The sequence below is a fragment of the Mchenga conophoros genome, linkage group LG9 (genome assembly GCF_057382185.1).
Source record: "Mchenga conophoros isolate Kocher_MC1m ecotype Shallow Benthic linkage group LG9, M_conophoros_male_GT1.1, whole genome shotgun sequence".
NCBI classification, from domain to species: Eukaryota; Metazoa; Chordata; class Actinopteri; order Cichliformes; family Cichlidae; genus Mchenga; species Mchenga conophoros.
The window spans coordinates 20677929-20699768 of NC_140534.1; the positions used below are offsets into that span (position 1 = coordinate 20677929).

General features: G+C 40.9%; 1 protein-coding gene across 1 annotated transcript in view; it reads left to right on the forward strand.

Moving 5' to 3' along the window:
* The window catches only part of tmem108 (transmembrane protein 108), a 58513-nt gene that overhangs the window by 20574 nt on the left and 16099 nt on the right, over window positions 1-21840 (forward strand). The window contains exon 2 of the mRNA XM_085286867.1: window positions 11789-11872. Within this exon, the coding sequence (XP_085142993.1) occupies window positions 11833-11872 (40 nt within the window). The 5' untranslated portion in view covers window positions 11789-11832. The remainder of the gene's footprint in view (window positions 1-11788; window positions 11873-21840) is intronic.

The window sequence follows — 21840 nt, forward strand, 5'->3', positions numbered from 1 at the left end:
ATACAGAAATTCTCTGTTGTACGGTTTGAATAAATTCAAAAGATTGTTTTGGTAAAAAGGTCTAACATTGGGAAAAAATACTTTATTCTGCCTCCAGCTGAGTCACTCTGTGTCCACCGATGGGTACCTTTTAAACTATGTGAGCTTGCCCTGAAGTGCAGTTTGGCCACCAGCTGGTCTGCCATCACCTTCCCTGACAGACAGTGAAGTGTGACAGGTGTTCGACCTGCTGCAGATGAGCTGTCAGATGGAGGACAACCACATCTCTGGCATTACAGGAAATCTGATGTAGTGCTGAGCTCCACAGTCACACATACAACCTTGTGCACTCTGACGGATTAGCACTGCCAATCAAAAGTTTTGCACCGCTTTCTCTTAGATAAGAAAAGTGAATAGTTCCAAGTAAAACTTGAAGGGTCAAAAATGCAAAATGCTTTTAAATAATGAAGCTGTGACAGGAATGCTGGCTGCTTTATTTCCAGGAGTTAGACCACACCGATCTCCAAATTCACTCATCATTTGGATCTGACACTACAGTCCACTTCAGTTTCTTTTGAACCGCAGGAACTGCATTACTGTAACTAACAGTGATCCTAAGAAGCTAAAGTGAATACATCTGTAACCTTTAATTATTGTATCATGCACTGCTATGATGCTATTGTGGTGATAAAATCTTTTCATAGACAGACACACATATACCAGCGAAAGTGCTTTAAGCTGCCTTTGTGTTACATCTCAGTGGAGGACCAGGACCCCATCTTCCCAGGATGACACACACAGACGAACTCACCTGGTGACAACAACAATGCCAGCTTTGCTGTTTTTGCCAGTAAAAATGCTTTCTGAGCTGAACGTACAACAGGCATAGCCTCAAATTAAATTTCTATCCATTTACTGTCTAAGGAGCTTTCCCGGGGAATTCGGGGGACAGTACATGTACTCAAGGGGAAAGCTAACGCTCTCTTGCACTGCTCTTGAGTCAGCCTTTTGTTATGCAAGCAAAGGACCCTGAATTTTAATCTGATTTAGCTTATAAATCTCCTGTGGTTCTTCCTGTCTGCTTTTTCTTGTCTTTAGAGCATTTGATACAACATGAGTTTTGACATTTACCTTTAATTTTTCAGCTGTAATAACACTTTGGCTTTTTTTCTTGTGATCTGACATTTGCAGGATAACTGTTAATGCAGAATATCTTTGGGTACACATTATATGCCAATTTTCAACATGTCATACAAAGTAAAAATGGTATTAAAATGTTTTTTTAAAGATGCGACCAACTACCTGTTAAGTTGCCACTCAAGCTATGTTTTCTTTATCACATCTATCTATATATATATATATATATATATCTATATATATGTGTGTAAACTCGGTTTGTGCACAGGAGAGCACACAGAGCATACATAAATAAAAATAAAAGCTGTCTCTTCATGTAGATGTTGGATGGAAGTCTTTAAATTATTCCTCATCATTTAAAAATCCCATTTTCCAGCTTCCAGAGTCGGCATTAAAACGCCCTCTTTGCTTTAAGGGACTTAGAGCATGAAGCTCAAGTTTAAAGTAAAGATGAGAGAAGGGAAAGAGCAAGATACTTATTTGGATGGAAGCATGACATGACATTAAAGAGGTGGGAAGCAGAAAGAGATGGGAGATGAACGAGGAGAAAGTGCTTGCAGCTCAGGGTTTATTTTCCCTGATCTTTTACGTTTAGGCCTGTGTTGAAACTGCTGTTGGAGATCACTTTACAGACACGTAACCGCCTCTGATGTCTCCCAGCTTCAGGCACTCAGATGGCTGAAGATGTGTGCCGGAGGACACACAGGTAGGAATGTTATCGCCAGCGAATGGTTTGTCTCAGCTGCCGGGGAGGTAAATTTAAAAAAGCTCAAGTCAACAACCACACTCTTTGAATCCAAATAGTTGTTTTTCTCCATAATTCTTTAGGATTTAGAGAAATTAAAAGTCTTTGGTTGATTAGCTCTCCTTGCTTATTTTCCAGGTATAAATTTAGACAGTCATTACGAGAAGGATTATGTGCTTGTTATCCGTTACTGTGGCCTCACCGAGTGACACAGGTCCAATAATCAATGTGACAGGGCAGGAGAGACAGATTTTACATATCAGTCTGTCTGCTGACCCGACACGTACAGCCACGCTGTGAGATGTAACGGCCTAGAGAGCAGGCTCTGAGACAGAAGGCAAAAAGGAGTCTTTGATCAAATGTTTTTCCTCGAGTGTTTTAGATATGAAAGAGAAAAAGGGGCAAAGAGTAGCGTTTTAACTCAGTAAGGCAGCTCTATATGCAGCTGGTTATTCGCTTATTCTCAAAGCAGCCAATCAGACACCTTGTTACTTTTTTATACTAGTCAACCTGACATCCGACCTGTCCCATTTTGTCCTTTCTTATTGTTGAAAAAACCTTTTTCCTTCATTAGTGCAGAACCTCAAAGGAAAACATGTAGATGAATAAAGAAATGTGATGCAAAGCTTTAAAATTTACTTTAGAAATCCATCTTTAAGAGTTTATTTAGATGTCTTTCATGTCCTTTTTCATGAATATCAATCGGATCATTCACATTATCTCGCGTGTGATTAAATATCTACATGCAAGGAGGTGTGTCACTATTTCCTGTGGGGACTTTCTTCATGCATTTCTGTGAGTGTCTGGATTTTGGTCAGACTGAAGCCTCAAACCCCGGATGAAAGTGTCATTATGCATTCAGTAAGTGTGGTGAATTTCACTGTCATCCTAAGCCCCCTTTTTTTTTTTTTGCAGCGATGTTACTTTTTGATTCTCTCACCGGTTGTGACAAGCGTAGCGGGACACGACACGTTGTAGTTTCACGTTACTCTTCATCATCAGTGAGCCGCTCGCAGCAGCAATCAGTCAGTCACTCAGTCGGGGGGGGGGGGGGGGGGGGGGGGAGTGTGTGGTTCACGTGAGGACGAAAAGAAGAAAGAGAGGAAGAAGAAACGAGCGACGGAGAGAAGGATATTTACGACTCAGACAGTGGCGAGGGTGAGCTGCATCCCAATGTCTGTTCCTTTACTGCCTGGCTCAATAACTCTCAGGAGAGTAGGTATATGCCTGCGCGGACATTTGCAGGTATTGCAGGTGTCAAGGTCTCCAGGAGTGTGTGTGTCTGAGCACTATAAATAACAAAAAAGCCAAATATCACCCACTGGGGAGATTTTATAGTAGATCAAATCAGCTACTGTGCTATATGCATCATGTTTAGTACACTGAAGTTCTTCGTAATTTACCTTTTTTTTTTTGCTGTTATGTTATAAACATCCCAAAATCAACCACCCTTTGCACTCCAGAGGGTGGTTGATCAAATCAGGCTTTTGTCTGTTGACTCATTTGTATGTAAAGATGTAATATCCAAAAACTTTGGGCACAGAAACGCTGGGGCATCTCTAATAAAGTGTTTCCTCTGCACTGAAGTCTGTCAGGTCTGACTTAATCAAATCCCTCCACTGACAGCGCTCTCAATCATTCCAAGTGCCTTTCAGTCTGCAGTGTCCTTTTTCCAGTGACATAACGAGTCTGTCACAGCTTCTTCCCTGGGGCTCTGTTACCTGTCTCACTCTTTGTACCAAGCCCGACCTTAGGTGTGTGTTACACTGTGTGCCGGAGTATGTCAGGCGGGTCTAGCCTTCCCTCAGTTCCCAGCGTGATGCTGCCTGGGCTGACACCTTCTCTTACAGAATACAGATTATTTAGCTCTACGTGAGTTTTCACTTATTTGAGACGTGAGCTCAGGTTGGATTTATGTGAACAAAATGAGAACTTGAGCTGCTCTGTAGACTTGACTGCTTTGAGATTTAAACTTGATTGAGAAAGAATTTGGAAATATTTTATTTATTGATTTTTAAATAAATGAACAAGACGTGCCAGACACATCATTGAAGATGATGTGTCTGGAAGTGTTGACGCTGAGGTAACATCACATAAATATAAAATATACAAACAAAATTCGACATCCTACTGGGAGAAGAGAAGAGTAAAGATCACTCTTTGTGAGAGTTAATGACTTGACTCAAGCGTGATTTAATATTTTTAAGACTTTATTACCAAAGGCTTGAATTTGAGAATCAGCTGCTTTCTTGGCAGCACGGTGGTGCAGTGGTTTGCCTCACAGCAGCAATAAACTGGCCGCAAGTGTGAATGGTTGTCTGACTGGCAACCCATCCAGGGTGTTCCCCGCCTCCAGCACCCCTCTGACCATGAAATAAATGGATTGACGGCTTTTCAACTCCAGATTGTCTTTAAGTGTGGAAAATGCATGGCGACTTGAGACTTGATCAAAAGTCTAAATTAAACTTAAACCCTGACTTTGACGAATCAGGAAGGAAATTGTTGGTTAGTTTGCTGACTTTGCCTATTGTGGGAATTTTCATGGCTTCCTGTGTAGCTTGGATATCCAAATAGCACCGATGAGACATTTGGTCAAAGGTGTCCTGATATGTGACAAAAAACAACCCAACTAATTCATCCTCAAATAAACTCGATCCCTCTGTCCTCGCACTCTGTGTGCAAAGGGTCTACAAACAGATTCAGACATACTGATAACAAATACTGCATAGTCATTTACAGTAATCTGATTACTAAAGAATTGATCCACTTGAGTATTTAGTCCTGAAAGATCTAACTCGAGATGTTAGACAAGGACACAGTTTAAAAATGGAAGATTAGGATCTGAGAAGCAATTTGGAGAAATAATTACTTGAAGACTTGAGGCTTCAGGCAGCGTAAGTCCCAAAAACAAAGCAGTGGGACTGTATTGTTGCCGGGCTCATTTGACGTGTTTCCTCGAAGACCAGATTTGAGACTTTGACTTGGACTCTGCGGCAGCTGTACAAATCGGCAGGGATTCTGGTCGACTACCATTTATCTCTTTGTCTGTGTCTCACATGTGTTCACACACCCACAGATAGGGCTCTGGACACAAGTCCTCTGATGAATTGCTTTAGTCATTGGTCCAGGCTGTGTGTGCGTGTGTGTTTGTCTGTGTGTGTGCTGAGTAATGAAGAGGCCGGTGATGTTGTTCTACTCCTCCTCAGTTGCCCCTGAGCACAGGTGCTCAGCTCTTTCTGAGTGGGAGTTCTTCAATTTTCAATTCATTCATCCAGGCGAGAGCTGCAGCGCATTTATTCGTTGCTGACGTGAAGCGAGCATGACGCTGACATTCTGTGTGTTTGGCACGCATGACAACGAGGCACATCTGTAATAACATACCCACAAAGACACGTTTGTGCTGTGCTGCTTTCTATATTAATGATCATTGACAGGCATGTCATCTTTAATGCTATACTGTCCTTTCAGCTCTGACATATACAGTATGTTAACTTGCAGATGGCTAAGACAAGGATACGAGCTGACAGCTTGCTCACTAAAAACATAAAATCAATGTGCACAATCACGATGCAGCGTTTCTGTTGTTGGGCTTTGTTTTTATTTTAGTTCGTAACTGTTCAAACTACTATCAAGAAATGTTGGGGCTTTACAGCTCTTTATTTATAGCTTAATACTCTTTGGCTTCTGACATCATGATCTTGTCGTGGAGCAGATGGATGTTCAGTACCATTATATTTTATTAAAGAAAAAAAACAGTAACAGATCTTTTTTGCAATTTAAAAAATAAAGAGTAGTTTATCCAGCAGAGCTGCTCAGATTCTACCATTTGCTGTCTGACAGTGATGCAAAATCAAGCAGTATCTTCACAGTCTAAATGTGAAATATACTGCTGAACAACTGGAGAAAACTTCCTCACATGGCCATAAGACTGCTTGTCAGCCAGCTGTCCAGTCACCTTTGAGCATCTAATAATGGGGAACTATGTATACAGATAGCTGTACTTAGGGACCTAACTGTGTTTGGTGATCCGAAAGATGCTTTTTCTGTAGGTCATAGCACTGCGTGGCAGAACTGCATAGCGGATGCACCAGTTGTGGTAATTTTCACAAAACAAGATGTCTTTCCAAACATGAGAACAACCATCAGAGCAAAACACCAGACCTATTTAAACTGATAAGGAAACAGGAAATGAGAGCAGTGATCTAGATATCTAGAAGCCGGCTACTTTAGTTCTGTGCAGAAAATAGAATTTCTTAAAAAAAAAATGCATACAGCTGATTTTTAAAAGTCCACAAAAGATTAAAAAACAAAAAAAAAGGAAAATAAATGAATAAATGCCAATGAGAGTTCTCAAACAAAAAGGGAAGAAACATCTTGTCTCTGGCTTTCTATCCTCAACATGATTCAGATAGTCCAAAAATGTTAGTCTGAGCACCATACATGCATGTTTCTTTTAAAGTTATAACCACGAGACTGGACAGGACGTGGAAGACAATGTGTTGGTAGTTTACCATCAGGCTGAACGACACACTGGGAGCCTAATGTTCTTTTAATGGCTGCTGTGTTACTTTATTGTAAGGAGGGCCTGGAGAGAAGTGAATGTGCTGATTGATAACCTGCACAATCTCCGCTAGCCTTCATGACACAGCACCGGCAACTCATCCTGCCAGGTTCGTTATCCAGAGCCATGACTGGCAGCGCTCATGCACAGCACAGCACAGTGACTCGGCAGTACGGCAGTGCATTCAGGGATCGAAGGATTAAAAAAGATACCTGGAAATCAGCTCCTTCTGCTGCTTGTATTCAATTTGGTCCTGTTGTTGCCTCCAATCAATACTTGTAATCATTCAGTTGTTGTGCGTATAAAGGCTGGATAATTACGTTTTCAAAGTCCCAGTGGTAAGCCAGTCTCTCGTTTTTTAGTCACTGCCACTGTTATTTTTTTAAAACTTCTCACTGATGAATAATAGTTTTATAACAGAACTTGTAATCGCTAATCAGCTTGCACAGTCAGGCTTGAACTCGTGCGAATGCTGGCACGTAGATGGTCATTTTGGTGCCAGTGTGCCATCATCACTTTTGGATTGAAAAGAGCACAAGAAAGAAAGCAAAGAATTTATTTAATGCAAAACGAAACAGCATAATTGTTTCATTAGTATCTTTAGTGTTATTACCAGATTTAGCAGAGCAATCTGTTCCATTACTGTGTTACAGAAAAATGTAATTACAGTAACACTCAATAAGGCGTTACTCCCATCACTGCTCCTCAGGCGCAGCCACAGTCTCTGCTGGGGCAATGCAGGAAACACGAATTCGGCTATCAGGAGCAGTTTGCTGATTTCCATCAAAGGGTAAAACAGCATCAAAGGGAAAAGGGACGCCCTCTGACTGGGCATGTCCCCTGGGATGCCTTGGAAGGGCAGGGTGGAGGGGAAGTTGATTTTGCACGATTTAAGATGAAGCTAAACCCGCTGAGATCACACCAAGGAGGAGGTTTGACGCAATGAATTGTACACTGATGTACTCTCAAACCACAGCTTCCACATTTAGTGTTTGTATCTCTTTCCTGAGCAGAAGCTATGTGAAAGCTCCCTGCAGTTCACAACAAAGAGATAACCCAAACCGTGAGGGTGTAGCATCAAAACTGGAGGGACAAAAAAGGCATCAGTTAGAAGAGTTGTGATTGGAAGTCCTGTTATCAGTTGTCTGAGAGAGGCCAACAGTGTGGTTCACACCATCATCATCGACTCCCACACTTCCCTCCCTCCCTCTCCTCCTCCTCATCCCTCCCTCCTCGTGTTGTGGAAAAGCTGCCAGGCTGCAGCCACTGTGGGCAAGCAGCCAGCCTGCTATCACAGCCCCTATACATAACCGCAGAATCGTGGGAAGTCCAAAATTAAAAGCATTGTTATCCCTGCGGCTGGTGGCCACAGTGCAACGGAGTGACAGGTTTATTTCATTGTGCCGTCTCGGGTGACCTTGGCTTTGGCCTCTAGTCTGTACCCCCTCCAGACACACTATTCAGACCTGGTCCTGTCAGCAGGGCTGCAAGCACAAAGCAGAGTGCCAGAGACAAGCAGGTTGCTACTGGATTTCTCATTCTACCTGTGGTGAGTGAGAATTTCCAAATCTGACTCTTTTAACATTTTTCCCAATTGTGTTTGAGCCAAAAAAATGTCCTTGTGAATGAATTTCAATATAATCTACCATTAGGGTTGCTATGGTGATGGCTGTGTGCATGTCAGTTGCCATGCAACTTTTTTCCCTCTTCAGAGGAAGCACATAGCTAGGTGGCTATGTGCAAAGATCCCAGTGTATATCAGTGAATTGTTTTTGTTGATTTGCTTTTTATTTGTTGAGAGTTGGACAAAGATTGTATGTTTCCCCCAATTTCACCAGTTTAGGACACATTGGATTTTTAAACTGGGAATGGATGTTGCTTATCAGATGCACGTGGAGAGGCATTTTTCATAAACCGATGAAAACATGCTTCACATCAAGGTCCCTACTTGCAGTACTTACAAGGAGTTAGGACCCTAAAGTGTGTTGTTAGCGATGCAACGACGAGCAGGGGAAGACGCAGACACTAAATACAAGAGGAGATCAGGACTGAGAGGAAACAGCTGGGAGACACAGCTGACGCTGATTACACAGACGAGACAGGGAGAACACAAAACTGAACACACCGACCTTCAAAGTAAAACAGGAAGTACACGAAGAGGTAGACTGGAAAAAGAGAGAGAGAGAGAGAGAGAAAACAAATCTGGAGAAAACAAGATGGCACAAGAACTCACATCACCATAAAAACAGATACACATAGAGGGTAGAGACACGAAAGGAAATGCAAAAAACTAAACAACCTAGGAAACCATAGAATGAATACAAAAACACAAGAAAACTAAGAACGCTGGGTCAAAATGACCCAGGACCATGACAATATGTCAAGTGAGGATTAGGTTCATTTTCAGCCGTTTTGCAACCAGTGGAGTCACCACCTGTTAGAAAAAGTCCAGGCTTTAAGGCTCTTCTCCACTGTCTTCGCTTTTTAGACCCCAGAATGTACATCCATCCTTTATGTGGCTTTCAGTATTGCTTTAAGTAAAAATACAAAAAATAAGCTACAGAGTTGGGTTTGGACTGGGCCAATGACATGACACAGCAGAAAGCGCTACTTGTAGCTATGTTCTCTGTGCCAAACCTTTCTGCATACCCACATTACAAATCTAATCTATGATGTGCCTACAGTTGTTGCAAGCCATTTTGTAACCCACCTCCATCCCAGCTACTTCTTTCATGCAGAGACTCACTGGCCAAAATCATGGCTGTTGTCACTGATTGCTGCTCTAGTTTGCCCCATTATTTGGTTCTTGAATTAATTAAAGAGTGATTTAAACCAGACATGCTTTCTTAAGCATACTGTATTCTGCAAACAGATGTTTTTTGTTTTTTTGCTTGCATTTGTGACTTACAGCCACCCTGCAATCCCTTCTAATCCCAGCTGCAAAGAAGTCTGAGGTAGTGATATTGAATCCAGGTTGGTGAACGAGTGTTAAGCATCAAATCTGTCAACAGCTCCCAATGAACCTCTCATCCTGTCTGGGATTTTTGGCAGTGCCGTGACCTTGACTGTCATGCGCTATTATCTTTTACCTGCTGGTGTGCACAGAGCTGAACCATGAGCCAGCTCCACAACAGGAGGCCAGAAGAGCTGAATCGCATTTCAACAAAAACTTCCTTTCCCCTGTGATGACTAGTATACATGAAACACCACCTGGCATTATCTTGTCTCCTCCATCCACCTACCCATAGCCTCACTACTTGTGGCTTGCAAGTTAAGGATCACCAATATGAGTCTGCACCGGTTTGGCAGCACTGATGAAGCGTAATTAATGTAGAGAGGCTCAGCTGCTGTCTTTGCACCTTTCCATTGAGCTCATTAGGCCGGGAACGTGACGCTAACAAATTAAAGCACATGAGGGAGCTATGGTGGTGAGATGCTATCATCTCAGCATCCTCATGGTCATATGAAAGTGAAGATGGGTTTGGGACTGTTGTAGCTAGTTCCATTTCTTCATACGTGTATATCTGAAAAACTCATTTTCTGCTGCTGCTGCTTCTACTACTGTATTCTTGCAGCCCATTACAACCAAGCTCATATCATTATAGTCAAAGCTGTGAGTTAAGAGCAGTGAAGCAGCGAGCGTCTCTGTTTTCATTTTCTAAACATTGAGAGCAAAGAGAGCAAAATTGAGAGTCTATGTCATCTAATGATGTGTCACGATAGCCTGTTTAGTTGCGTATTTTATTATGTTCTTTTTACCCGTCATTTTAGTCTATGTTTGTCTTTTGTAACATGGAAATAGAGCCGGGAGAATTACAGTTTTGCAGTTGTTTTCCTCGTTTGTAATTTGATAGAAGCTTGTCTCCATTATTTCATGTTTATGACTTCCCCTTGTTAAATTTAACAAGTTACATTTTCCTGCCACATTTTGTGTCTGGCAGTTGTACCTGCAGGAGCTACTCTTAATCCTCCAGTCTCTTAACAGTACTGGAGTACTAATGCTAAGGGTGTATGTTTTACAATATATATTTATTTTCTGATCCCATATATAGGCTCTATTTAAAACTTTAGCCATACTGCTCCAGCCATTGATTTCTCTTGTTTAGGATTGTTTCTGTAAATGTTGTTCCTGCTAATGTTTAGCTAACACTAGCAGGCTTGGTTAGCAAGCTGTGTCCATCTATACAGGTGCATCACATCTGCTAACTGACGCTAGTTAATACAATAATCAAATAAAACTGAAGCACAGACTTCTTAAACAGTCTGTTAGCAACAGTGACTGCAAGGTAAACCATGCTATTTGTCAGATAATTGCATTAAAAAGACTCAAAATGACACCAACAAACACAGTTAAGATATTACACCTGCTAGCTGTTTGCTAGCCTAGCAGACAGCTAGCAGCACCCGGCTGTCAATCAATATAAGCATCCTTCTAGCAACACAGCTGTAATGCAATTTAAATATTTGAATGTCATATAATATATTACAAAAAACATCCATCTATGTATCTGTTATTTTATGTATCTGTTGCTTCCTTACCTGTTACTTAACAGTCTTTTTAATAAATTATAAAATTGCTTAAGGTTGCATTCAGATTTATGGTCTCTACTAGTTTACAAGCATTAAAATGTTCTCCAGTGACAGCGATAAACTGGATGACTCAGATGTAATGTGTTGTCTCTTTTCATTTCTCTGAGTGGGACTACATTTATGGGAAATAAAGTGTGCTTTTGTTATCTGTCCCTCTTATCTCACACGTCTCCCACAGAAGCACAGGTTGCCCGCAAGCAGAGCCCTAAACCTGGAGGGGGCATATCCACAAAAGGAGGCAAACATGAACACACGCACACTCCTCCGGGGGTGAATAGAGATATGTGTGTGTATATATGGCCTTTTATTTAGCAGAAGGCCATCAGTGAGTCATTCTCCTAAAGAGTGCCCTTGGGTACTGGTCTCGCTGACACACACGCAGTGGCTGTCTCAGAACAAGGCTCACTGGTCAATGTTTAATGCCCCATAATTGGTTTTACTGACCAGCACAGCCTGCAGGATGCCAATGCTGATTTGCAGCCCGACCATTGAGGCTGACCACCACTGCAGTCCTACCTGGATTTGTGAAATATGTAATTCATTTGCTCTCACAGGTGTAACTGCTGGGTGGCAGTCATTACAAGGATTAAGCTGTCAAGGTTAAGCTGGACGATGTTGTCTGCGATCTCGTCCTTTCCCCTGTCTGTTCTGCTAAAAGCGTTCCATACATAGTCACGGTTTATCACACTGGCGTTTAACGATCATTTAAATGCGAGTTGATATCCAAGCCCTGAGTTTCATCTCACCTTGCTTTCTTTTTGCTGTGTTTCTCTCAGAGAACCATGAGCACTGTGGAGGAGGAGCCGGATCACATGATACCATGAAGACAAGCCTACAGGTCCTGCGCTGCCAGCTGCTGAGTGAGTAAAGCCTGTGGGGGGTTAAAAGGGAGGCCCAGCAAGCCAGTCGACGTTTCACATGCAAAACAGAAAGATTGGTTGGTTTTGAAGAAAGCGACCATTTTTTAAATTGTTCTAAAACATTCCGGTTATTTATTTGCAGCTTTATCATGCTTGATTTATATGGAGCATTAACATAGAAACATAGAGGTGAAGATAAAATGAAAGCAAAAAATGGTTTAGAGTCAAGCATTAACCTAGAGGACTGAAAAATTAAGCCATTTTAAAGCTGCACTTGCTTGAGTGGGCACTAGAGGCTCTCCCTATAGACTCCCAATGTTAACATTTTCAATGGACATTGAATGTTCACAAAAAGACTAATTTATTGAAAGTGTATCAAAGCTTTACAGCCTCTATTAAGTACAGAGGGGTATAGCCACTAGCTCTCTGCTCAGTCACATCACCGCTCAAGTGACTGAATTTGACTTCTTCACTATATTTTTGCTTTTGGAACCTTTTTAATTAAAATAGCATTCAAAATATCATTTTGAATATTTATATCCTACCACCAAGTAGCATACAAAAATCAGGTCACTCTCAGACTTCTCTGGTCTGCATGTCGAAGCATCCTTGAGCGAGATACTCAATCCTGAGTTGTTGGTTGGCAATTTATGCAAATGCTTGATGTCTGTATATGTGTGAGCAGCTGAGTTTGGTTCATAGTCCAAAAGCACTTTGCATGCTCAGTAAGAGTGGAAGCATTATACAAGAAGCAGTCCAGTCCACTAATTAACATGTATTCATTTCTGTGTAATCCCCCTATATAGTCTGGAGTCTGGTGTTAGCTGATAACCTCACCACCACTTCACCCTATCATCCAAATGTGGACTTATGGACAATTTAGCAAATGCGAATTTACAAAATAAAAATCCTTAAAACTCGAATTCACTAACCAACAGTTAATGTCAAGGGGGCTACGTCCATCTTTGATATACAGTTTATATCTATGCTGCTATTCCCAAATTGGTTATATTGGAGTGTTCAGAGAAAATCTAAGTTTTCCAGATGTTAGCTGTTGTAATGTGGTAATTACCAGAAGGCAGCTTTCTTCATCGTTTGCCAGTAAATTATTCCAGTGTTTTCATAATTTCTCTAACTTTAAGTCTTGCATCTCTTGGCAACTTATCTTCTAAAAGAAAAGAAAATTATTTATATAAATTCCTCTATAGCTGAAGGCCATTCCGTCAGGGATCCCCTGTTTGTGGACATCAGATGCTGTACATACAGTGCTGGACCCCCCGTTATTGTCAGTTTAGGTCCGTGCTGTTTTAAATTCACAGGATAGAATCAAGGCCCGATGTACAAAGTTCTGGCAGGCTACCGCCGCAGAATGTCACATGAATATGGAACATGTTGGTCACACTGAAACCCACCAGGCTCCAGGACTGTTAGCTGAAAGGGCTGATGATATCTGGTATTCACCCCCAAGCTCCACCTCAGGGCGCTGGAGCCCAAGGCTGTCTGACAAGTCTGTCTCAATCCCTCAGAAGTGATAAACTTGGACTAGACCACTGTGAGCTGAGTGCTTTAAGCTGGTGCAGAGGTGGAGGGAGGTCACCCTGCAGAAGTTTGAGTTGAAGTTGTCGTCTAGGTTTGTGTGGATTTTATTTTTGAATTTGTCCTGGTAAATCTAAAGCTCAGTTTGCTGTCATGCATTCAGCTGGAGATCGAGTCCAGTCCTGAATTTCCTCGGGCGCATAACTTTTCCATTAGTTTCCCCAATCAAGTGTGCAGAGACGAGAGACCCACCTGTATCTGTTTCTCATTTCTCTCTCTGGATGAGCCATCTGCTAGAGACAGATGTGCCTTAACATCTCAAGGCTGCAGGCATGAACAGGGATGCTTCAGATAGAGAAGAACTGGGACAGATAATCCCATATTATAACGGGACAGTGAGTGTCACAATTTGTTTTAGAAAATTGAGTTTTTGCCTCCAAAGCTAGAATAAATAAAAATTTGAAAAGGCCAGTTGGTGCAATGTGTAAATGAGTACACAGGGCTTGAGAAATCTTCCCATCTGACTTCTTCTTGTCTTGTATTTTTGAAACGTGCTGTTGGATACTTTGTCATCTTTATAAAGCCACTATCAAAGTGAATATGCCAAAATTCTCTCGAAGACGCTGTCAGCGTCTGTGACTCTGTGTAATTGCAGATTTGCTGCTCAGCGCTCCGCCCAGATTCCAGACAACTTCCTGTTTAATCTCTTGTCTTCCTGTCAGGTGCGGTGCTGCTGTCACACTCGACGAAGCTAAATCATTATCCCAGTAAACAGCAAAAGGACCCTTTGTTGTTCTTGTTTTTGCATTCTCTCTCCACCAGATTTTCAGATAAACACGTCCCCGTTCAAAGCTGCTATAAGCTGACAAACAATTCAAATTCAAACAGGAAGCCATTATCCTGTTACCCAAGCTTTGCCGCTTATCTCTGAGCCCACATCTGCAGACCTCCCTGTTCCGCCTCTCCACCGCCCTGCCCATATCGAAGCCTTCTCCGGGACTGTCCCACAGGTCCCAGAGGATGTGCCTCATCTATCTGCTGAGACACACCCAGAAGCAAACCAAAGGAATTAGGCTCTTTGTGCTACTGTAAGGATGCCACTTTATTTATACGCATGCATATGTCGTTCCAAAATGAAGAATATTGGGATTTTTCTTGTTTTCCAAGTCACGAGCGAGATTAGCAGTTGTAGCAATAAAAACGGCTTCCCAGCAGTACAGTTGAAAGGCCCTTTCACACAGATTCAAACTGACAAGCTAATTCAATGCTCATACTAAGTTTGAGCTTCTATTGTGAGTCACAGAAATGTTAATTCTAAAATGAGTGGCTTTCCTGATTAACTGAGCAGCTTTAGGCACATGATTCCTCTCATGGCATGTGCCTTTTTTTTTTTGCCTTTGTGTGAAAGTAAGTATCTTGCGGATACAAAGGAGGGCTGCAGAACAAAAAAACATTTTGAAAACGTCTCAGTGCAACTCTGAATAGAAGTACCATACATATTAAAGGGAAGAAGGAGGTGTAACGGCAGCAGGAGGTGGACTGCAGCATTATTAGGGGCAAATAGATGCAGTAAAAGGATATTAGCATTTAGTGAGTATATCAGCATTTTTTCTCCTTTGGAATTTTATATACTGTGGCGGTTTGTTTTTCTAAAATACCTCCTTGTACTCCGTTTCACTGATTGCAATCTGGTTCCCAGTACAACCCCAATTTCATCTGTCTGCTGAGCCGCTCCACTCATTTATGAAACAGACTTCAGATCGATTTTGATCTTAAGCTTGTCTCCGAGGGGCCTTATTATGTTGATTTCCAGCTCGACTTTGTTATTCTTGGGCTACTCCACTATCAGTGCTTTGCATAATTCACAGTTCATCCTTTTATAGCCAACTTACTTCTGATTGGCTGCCCCTCATAAACAAAGCTGGTGGGTGGAGCATCTGTACTTACACTCGGAGCTGTGCGTGTGAGATGGCTATATTAGGGATGTCATCTCTCACTGGGATTATGGAAATAATTGTATTTTATTTGATCCAAGTGATTTCCTGCCGGTTATTGCATGTGGTTTGAAGCCTCTGGTGAACTTCCATGACTTCTAAATGCGCTAACGAACCTCTTTTCATTGGTTTGTTTGTTATTTGATGTTTTTGCTTGCTTTTCACTTTTTGATGGATGCCAATTCTCGACTAAACCATGATTTGTGAAGGCATTTTGTCATATGGTAGAATCACAACACGAGTCCAGTCATTTATGAGAAATTCAAGATTTACAAAGATTTAATTCAGTTCAAATTTATTTAAATTGTATTTATACTGCGCCAAATCACAACAACAGTTGCCTCAAGGAGCTTTCTATTGTAAGGTGCACCCTACAATAATACATACAGAGAAAAACCCAACAATCATATGACCCCCTATGAGCAAGCACTTTGGCGACAGTGGGAAGGAAAAACTCCCTTTTAACAGGAAGAAACCTCTGGCAAAACCAGGCTCAGGGAGGGGCGGGGCCATCTGCTGCGACTGGTTGGGGCGAGAGAAGGAAGACAGGAGGAAAAACATGCTGTGGAAGAGAGACAGAGATGAATAAGAAGTGTGATGCAGCAGAGAGGTCTATTAACACATAGTGAGTGAGAAAGGTGACTAAAGAAGAAATACTCAGTGCATCATGGGAATCCCCCAGCAGCAAACACCTATTGCTGCATAACTAAGGGAAGATTCAGGGTCACCTGATCCAGACCTAACTATATGCTTTAGCAATACTCATCACAGCTTTTTTATGCTTATTGTCTTCTATTAATATAATGTAAGCACACTTTTGGGAATGATCTTTACTTTTCTTACAACATTTCTGTGAATATATTCTCAATTCTGGAGCTTTCGGGCACTTTTTAACTCCAACTTATTAAACTTCAGAGGCGGCCACTTGGTCAAATTCAAAAGAAGTAATCACAGAGGAGCTGGGGTGTGAAACTTCTTCATAGTTTTAGACTCTATTTTATTATTTTTTATTTGTTTTTTATTATTACCAACTATATTAAAGCAGATATTGGTGGTATCATAGGTACAGTAACCAATGGTAGCAGCTGTAGTGGCACACATTGAAGTAGTACCACAGCAGGCCTACTAGAAACTGTTACAGAAGTGCAGTGGGACCACTGAAGTCAGTCGGGGCTGATGGCTCGCTGTCCAGGCGAGATAATCAAATCTTAGCAGCAGTTAGTCAGACAGCTCTCGGCTGATAAAGGGTTTTGTCCGCCTGAAGCTGATGGATCCGATCTGTTTCTGTGGTTCTGTGACAGCACGTCAAAGCTTTAAATTAAAGGCTTGGACTACCTTTAACAAAACTTCTCTTAAGCTTTATGATTACTTTGATTCGGCTCTGTCCGCTTTTATTCCTCAAAAGTTGAGATATGGACTGATTTTATACTGGGGGAGACGAGCCGTGCTGTGTGTGTGCTGGCGTGGTGTGATATGGGCTCATTGGTATTCTGATGAGAGCTGCAGATAAAGCCATCTTCGTTTGCCCCAGAGGATTGAAGGGGAATCCCACAGAGGGCTGTCTGCTACCGTGGAGTGGTTTTTATTAGCATAAATGAGGCTAAATATGATCCACGGAGGGTCGGCTGGGCGGTGAGGAGGACATCTTTAATTATGGGCTGTGGTTTAGTGATTTGGAGCTTCTAAACCAGCGGTTTGGCATGTTTATCCCATTAGACTACGAGACATAGTGGACATACAGTAATTCCCTTTCGTTCTTGTACATTTGCATATCAGACATTTTGGTTAATGATTTTATTCAGTGAGATCACAAAGAAATAATCTGCTTGTGGATTTATGGTTGTTAATGCAGCACGGGCATTATTTCTGACTAACAACACTTTTAAAAAACCTTTGCCGCACCTCTTATAAAGAAAGATAGATCTCAACCTTTAGTCACTCTTTAGGACACGGAGGTTGTAATAAACTTACTTCATTTACATGTATTAAAAAAAACATTTGAATACAAAAAACAACGGCTCTCTTTTTGCTGCTTGTTCAGCTTGATTGTAAAGAACTTGTGATTCCAAGGGAATTGTTCACAAGCAGGTAAAAGTACCAAAAATTGGTACCAATACTCTTTTATCGTCACTTTTTGTGACTTTCCCTGTGGTTTAGCCTGTTGTTCCTGAGGTGGAACAGGCCATCTACTAATTGGAAAGTTGGCTGTTCTGTCCCAGAGTGCTCCGGGCTCTCCATGCCTAATTATCCTTGGGCAAGATACTGAACCCTGTGCTGCTTTCCGATGCATTCATCAGAGTATGAATGTGTGGATGACAGAAAAAAGTGCTTGTGAGGCATGTTATATAAAGTGCTTTAAATTGTTCAAGTAGAGTAGAGAAGCGTTATTCAGCAAAGAACTAGCCCATTTACCACTTTTTCAATAAAGTCTAATCAAGACTAATTATCTAGTCTAATCTAGTCTAGTCTAATTATGCACAATCAACTGTGGAAGTCGACTTTAGAATCTGAAATTGCTCTGAAGTTGTTGTTTTTTTTGTTTCTTTGTTTGTTTTTGTAAATAAAAATAGGTTAACAGATGTGTGGATAGTGTGCAATAGTGCAAGTAATTCTATTTGTTCCAATCACAGAGCTCCCACCTCCACCCAAAAGCTTGTCAGTTATGATGGCTTAGAGTTTAGAATAGGTTGCCTACTATTAGGAAGGTTGACAGTTCAATCCCCAGCTCCCAAATTCTGTATTAACCTGTTGAACCCCAAAGGATCTACTGCATCAAATTTTCAAGAGAGCTATATGCTATAAAAGACCAAGCCAGGAAAAACTCCTTTATACTTTTCTGTGTTTTATCCTCAGTTAGTTTGACAGAATGGCCTCTGCTTGCACTGCTGATGAAGTCTCACAAGTGTCAGCTTTATTTTGATACCAATATAGTTTACACAGAGCTTGTAATCGCAGAGAAACAGTTGATTCACTTTGGGCCTGTCATTTTTAAGGAGGAACCTCAGAAACACCGCGGGGCTTCAGGTCAAACAGTCCTTGGACAAGATATTAAACCCTAAGTACCCTCTGATGTTTACCTGGGTGAAGATTGGAAATGTGTGTGTGGATTCTGCTTGCAGTGTAAAAAGAGCTTTGGGTTCACAGTGATAGTAAAAGAGGGCTGTATAAATTACAGTCCATTTACCTTGGACTAAACTAAGAGAAGGTAGAAAGCAGAGAAGACTAAATAACCTTAATAGTGTAGTTAAATTAACCAATATAACAAATAGCTGTGCAGCACAGTGGTGCGTCAGTCGCCTTCCAGAGGAAGCCTCTATCTTTGAACCTGTCCAAAGATACTTGTCAGTGTAACTGGTGATCCTATAGTGGCCGTCGGTGTGACAGTAAATGGTTTTCCGTCTTTAATTAATGACAGGAATGAGAGAGGTGGATGAAATCCACTAAACTGGCACTGGATCTAGTTGTGTATATCACAGAGCCATCAAAGGGTAATCCTCAGACGTGCACAGCACTGTGCACCTGCACGTGTCATCGGCCTGTTGAAGCGACATGTAACATGTCAGCTCAACCTTTTTTATTCTAATTGACACCAAAAAGCTCTGAAGAGGTTTTTACACTCAACAAAAATATAAACGCAACACTTTTGTTTTTGCTCCCATTCCCCATGGGATGGACGTAGAGACCTAAAATTCATTCCAGATACACAATATAACCATCCCTCCCAAACAGTGGTCACAAATCAGTCCAAATGTGTGGTAGTGGGCACATCTGCTATATTGAGATAATCCATCCCACCTCACAGGTGTGCCACATCAGGATGCTGATCTGACATCATGAGTAGTGCACAGGTGTACCTCAGACTGCCCACAACAAAAGGCCACCCTGGAATGTGCAGTTTTTTGCGCTATTGGGGGTCTGGGGACCCAGAACCGGTCAGTATCTGGTGTGACCACCATTTGCCTCATGCAGTGCAACACATCGTCGCATGGAGTCTATCAGATTGTCAATTGTGGCCTGTGGAATGTTGGTCCACTCCACTTCAATGGCTGTGCGAGGTTGTTGGATATTCGTGAGAACTGGTACACGCTGTCGTATACGCCGGTCAAGCACATCCCGAACATGCTCAATGGGTGACATGTCCGGTGAGTATGCTGGCCATGCAAGAACTGGGAGCTGCCAACTCAGCTGCCAACTGCCCTGAACAATGTGAACCATGATTCATCCATGAAGCGCACACCTCTCCAACGTGCCAGACGCCATCGAATGTGAGCATTTGCCCACACAAGTCTGTTACGGCGACGAGCTGGAGTCAGGTCAAGACCCCGATGAGGACGACGGGCATGCAGTTGAGCGTCCCTGAGACGGTTTCTGACAGTTTGTGCAGAAATTGTTTGGTTGTGCAAACCAATTGTTCCAGCAGCTGTCTGGGTGGCTGGTCTCAGACGATCTTGGAGGTGAACCTGCTGGATGTGGAGGTCCTGGGCTGGTGTGGTTACACGAGGTCTGCGGTTGTGAGGCCAGTTGGATGTGCTGCCATATTCTCTGAAACGCCTGTGGAGACGGCTTATGGTTGAGAAATGAACATTCAATGCACGGGCGACAGATCTGGTTGACATTCCTGCTGTCAGCATGCCAATTGCACGCTCCCTCATTGCTTGTGGCATCTGTGGCATTTTGCTGTGAGACAAAACTGCACATTCCAGGGTGGCCTTTTGTTGTGGGCAGTCTGAGGTACACCTGTGCACTACTCATGATGTCAGATCAGCATCCTGATGTGGCACACCTGTGAGGTGGGATGGATTATCTCAATATGGCAGATGTGCCCACTACCACACATTTGGACTGATTTGTGACCACTGTTTGGGAGGGATGGTTATATTGTGTATCTGGAATGAATTTTAGGTCTCTACGTCCATCCCGTGGGGAATGGGAGCAGTAACAAAGGTGTTGCGTTTATATTTTTGTTCAGTGTATGAAGGAGTAAAACCTTTGAAATGTACCAAGTTCTTGAAATTCTGAAGTAAAACAGCTGCTATCTAAGCTGGAAACTAGGAAAATGTAGACAGATTATTGGTTTACAAATCAAAATACAAAGTTTAACAAACGTATTAGACCAGCACAAAATGTAAGGTTTATGCCACAGCTGCCCTAAAGTACCAGTATTGGTAATTACCAAAATCATTTTTGATGTTTCTGTGATGGTTAATCCACAAGTAGGGTTGGTAGGGTTTGGAAATTATACTTTTAATGGAAAAATATAAATAAATGAATATATAAATATATAACTGTAAATAGTATAGTTAAGCAAATTATTATTATTTTTATTAAGATGTCAACTTAGAGTTATTTACTTGCATTCCTGAAGAGACAAATTTAGTTAAATATTGTGCTTGATTAATTTTTGACTTTAACTGAGCACAATATTTGGGTATAAAAAGATGAATTCACTTCATTATTTGACTAATAAATAAAAATCTTATTTTCAGTTTTGTCAAAGTTTTTGACAGTTTTCTAATCTAATAATTTTGGTAACTACTGTCTACATAAGACATTTTAGAACCACCACAGTCTGGAGCTAAAATAGTCTGTGACGTGATGTTATTTTATATAAATAGCTGATATTTATATTTATTTTTCATCTATTTCCTCTCAAGTATTAAATAAAGCGTTGAGAGTCACAAATCACATCACAGGTGTTTGTTTTTGTACTTTGTTTAGAGACAGAAAATGTTTTCTGACAGAAAAGTTGAAATGAAGTTAAAATAGTATTGGTATCAATAGATGTTATCCTAACTGATTAACTAAGGATTCAGTTTACACCCAAATTATTTTTCTATTGGATAACAGACAGACTGCTTATACAGTTATTTTTAACAGCACCCAGAGCAGAAATAGACAGAAAATGTACAACTAAGCTGTAGTGCCTCTTCACCTCACTGTACAATACTTTTTGTAAATAGTCAACAGTGCAATAGACTCAATACTTGAAATGTGCAATTCACTTGTATTTTTATTTTTTATTCCTATTTATTCTATTTATCCCCTTTGTATATTTTATTTATATTTGTCTCTGTATTTATATGTGTGTGTGTGTGTGTGTGTGTATATATATATATATATATATATATATATATATATATATATATATATATATATATATATATATATATATATATATACATATATATATATATACATATATATATATATATACATATATATATATATATACATATATATATATATATATGTATGTATGTGTGTATATATATGTATGTATGTGTGTATATATATGTATGTATGTATATGTGTGTATATATATGTATGTATGTATATGTGTGTATATATATGTATGTATGTATATGTACACACACATATATATATATATATATATATATATATATATATATATATATATATATATATATATATATATAT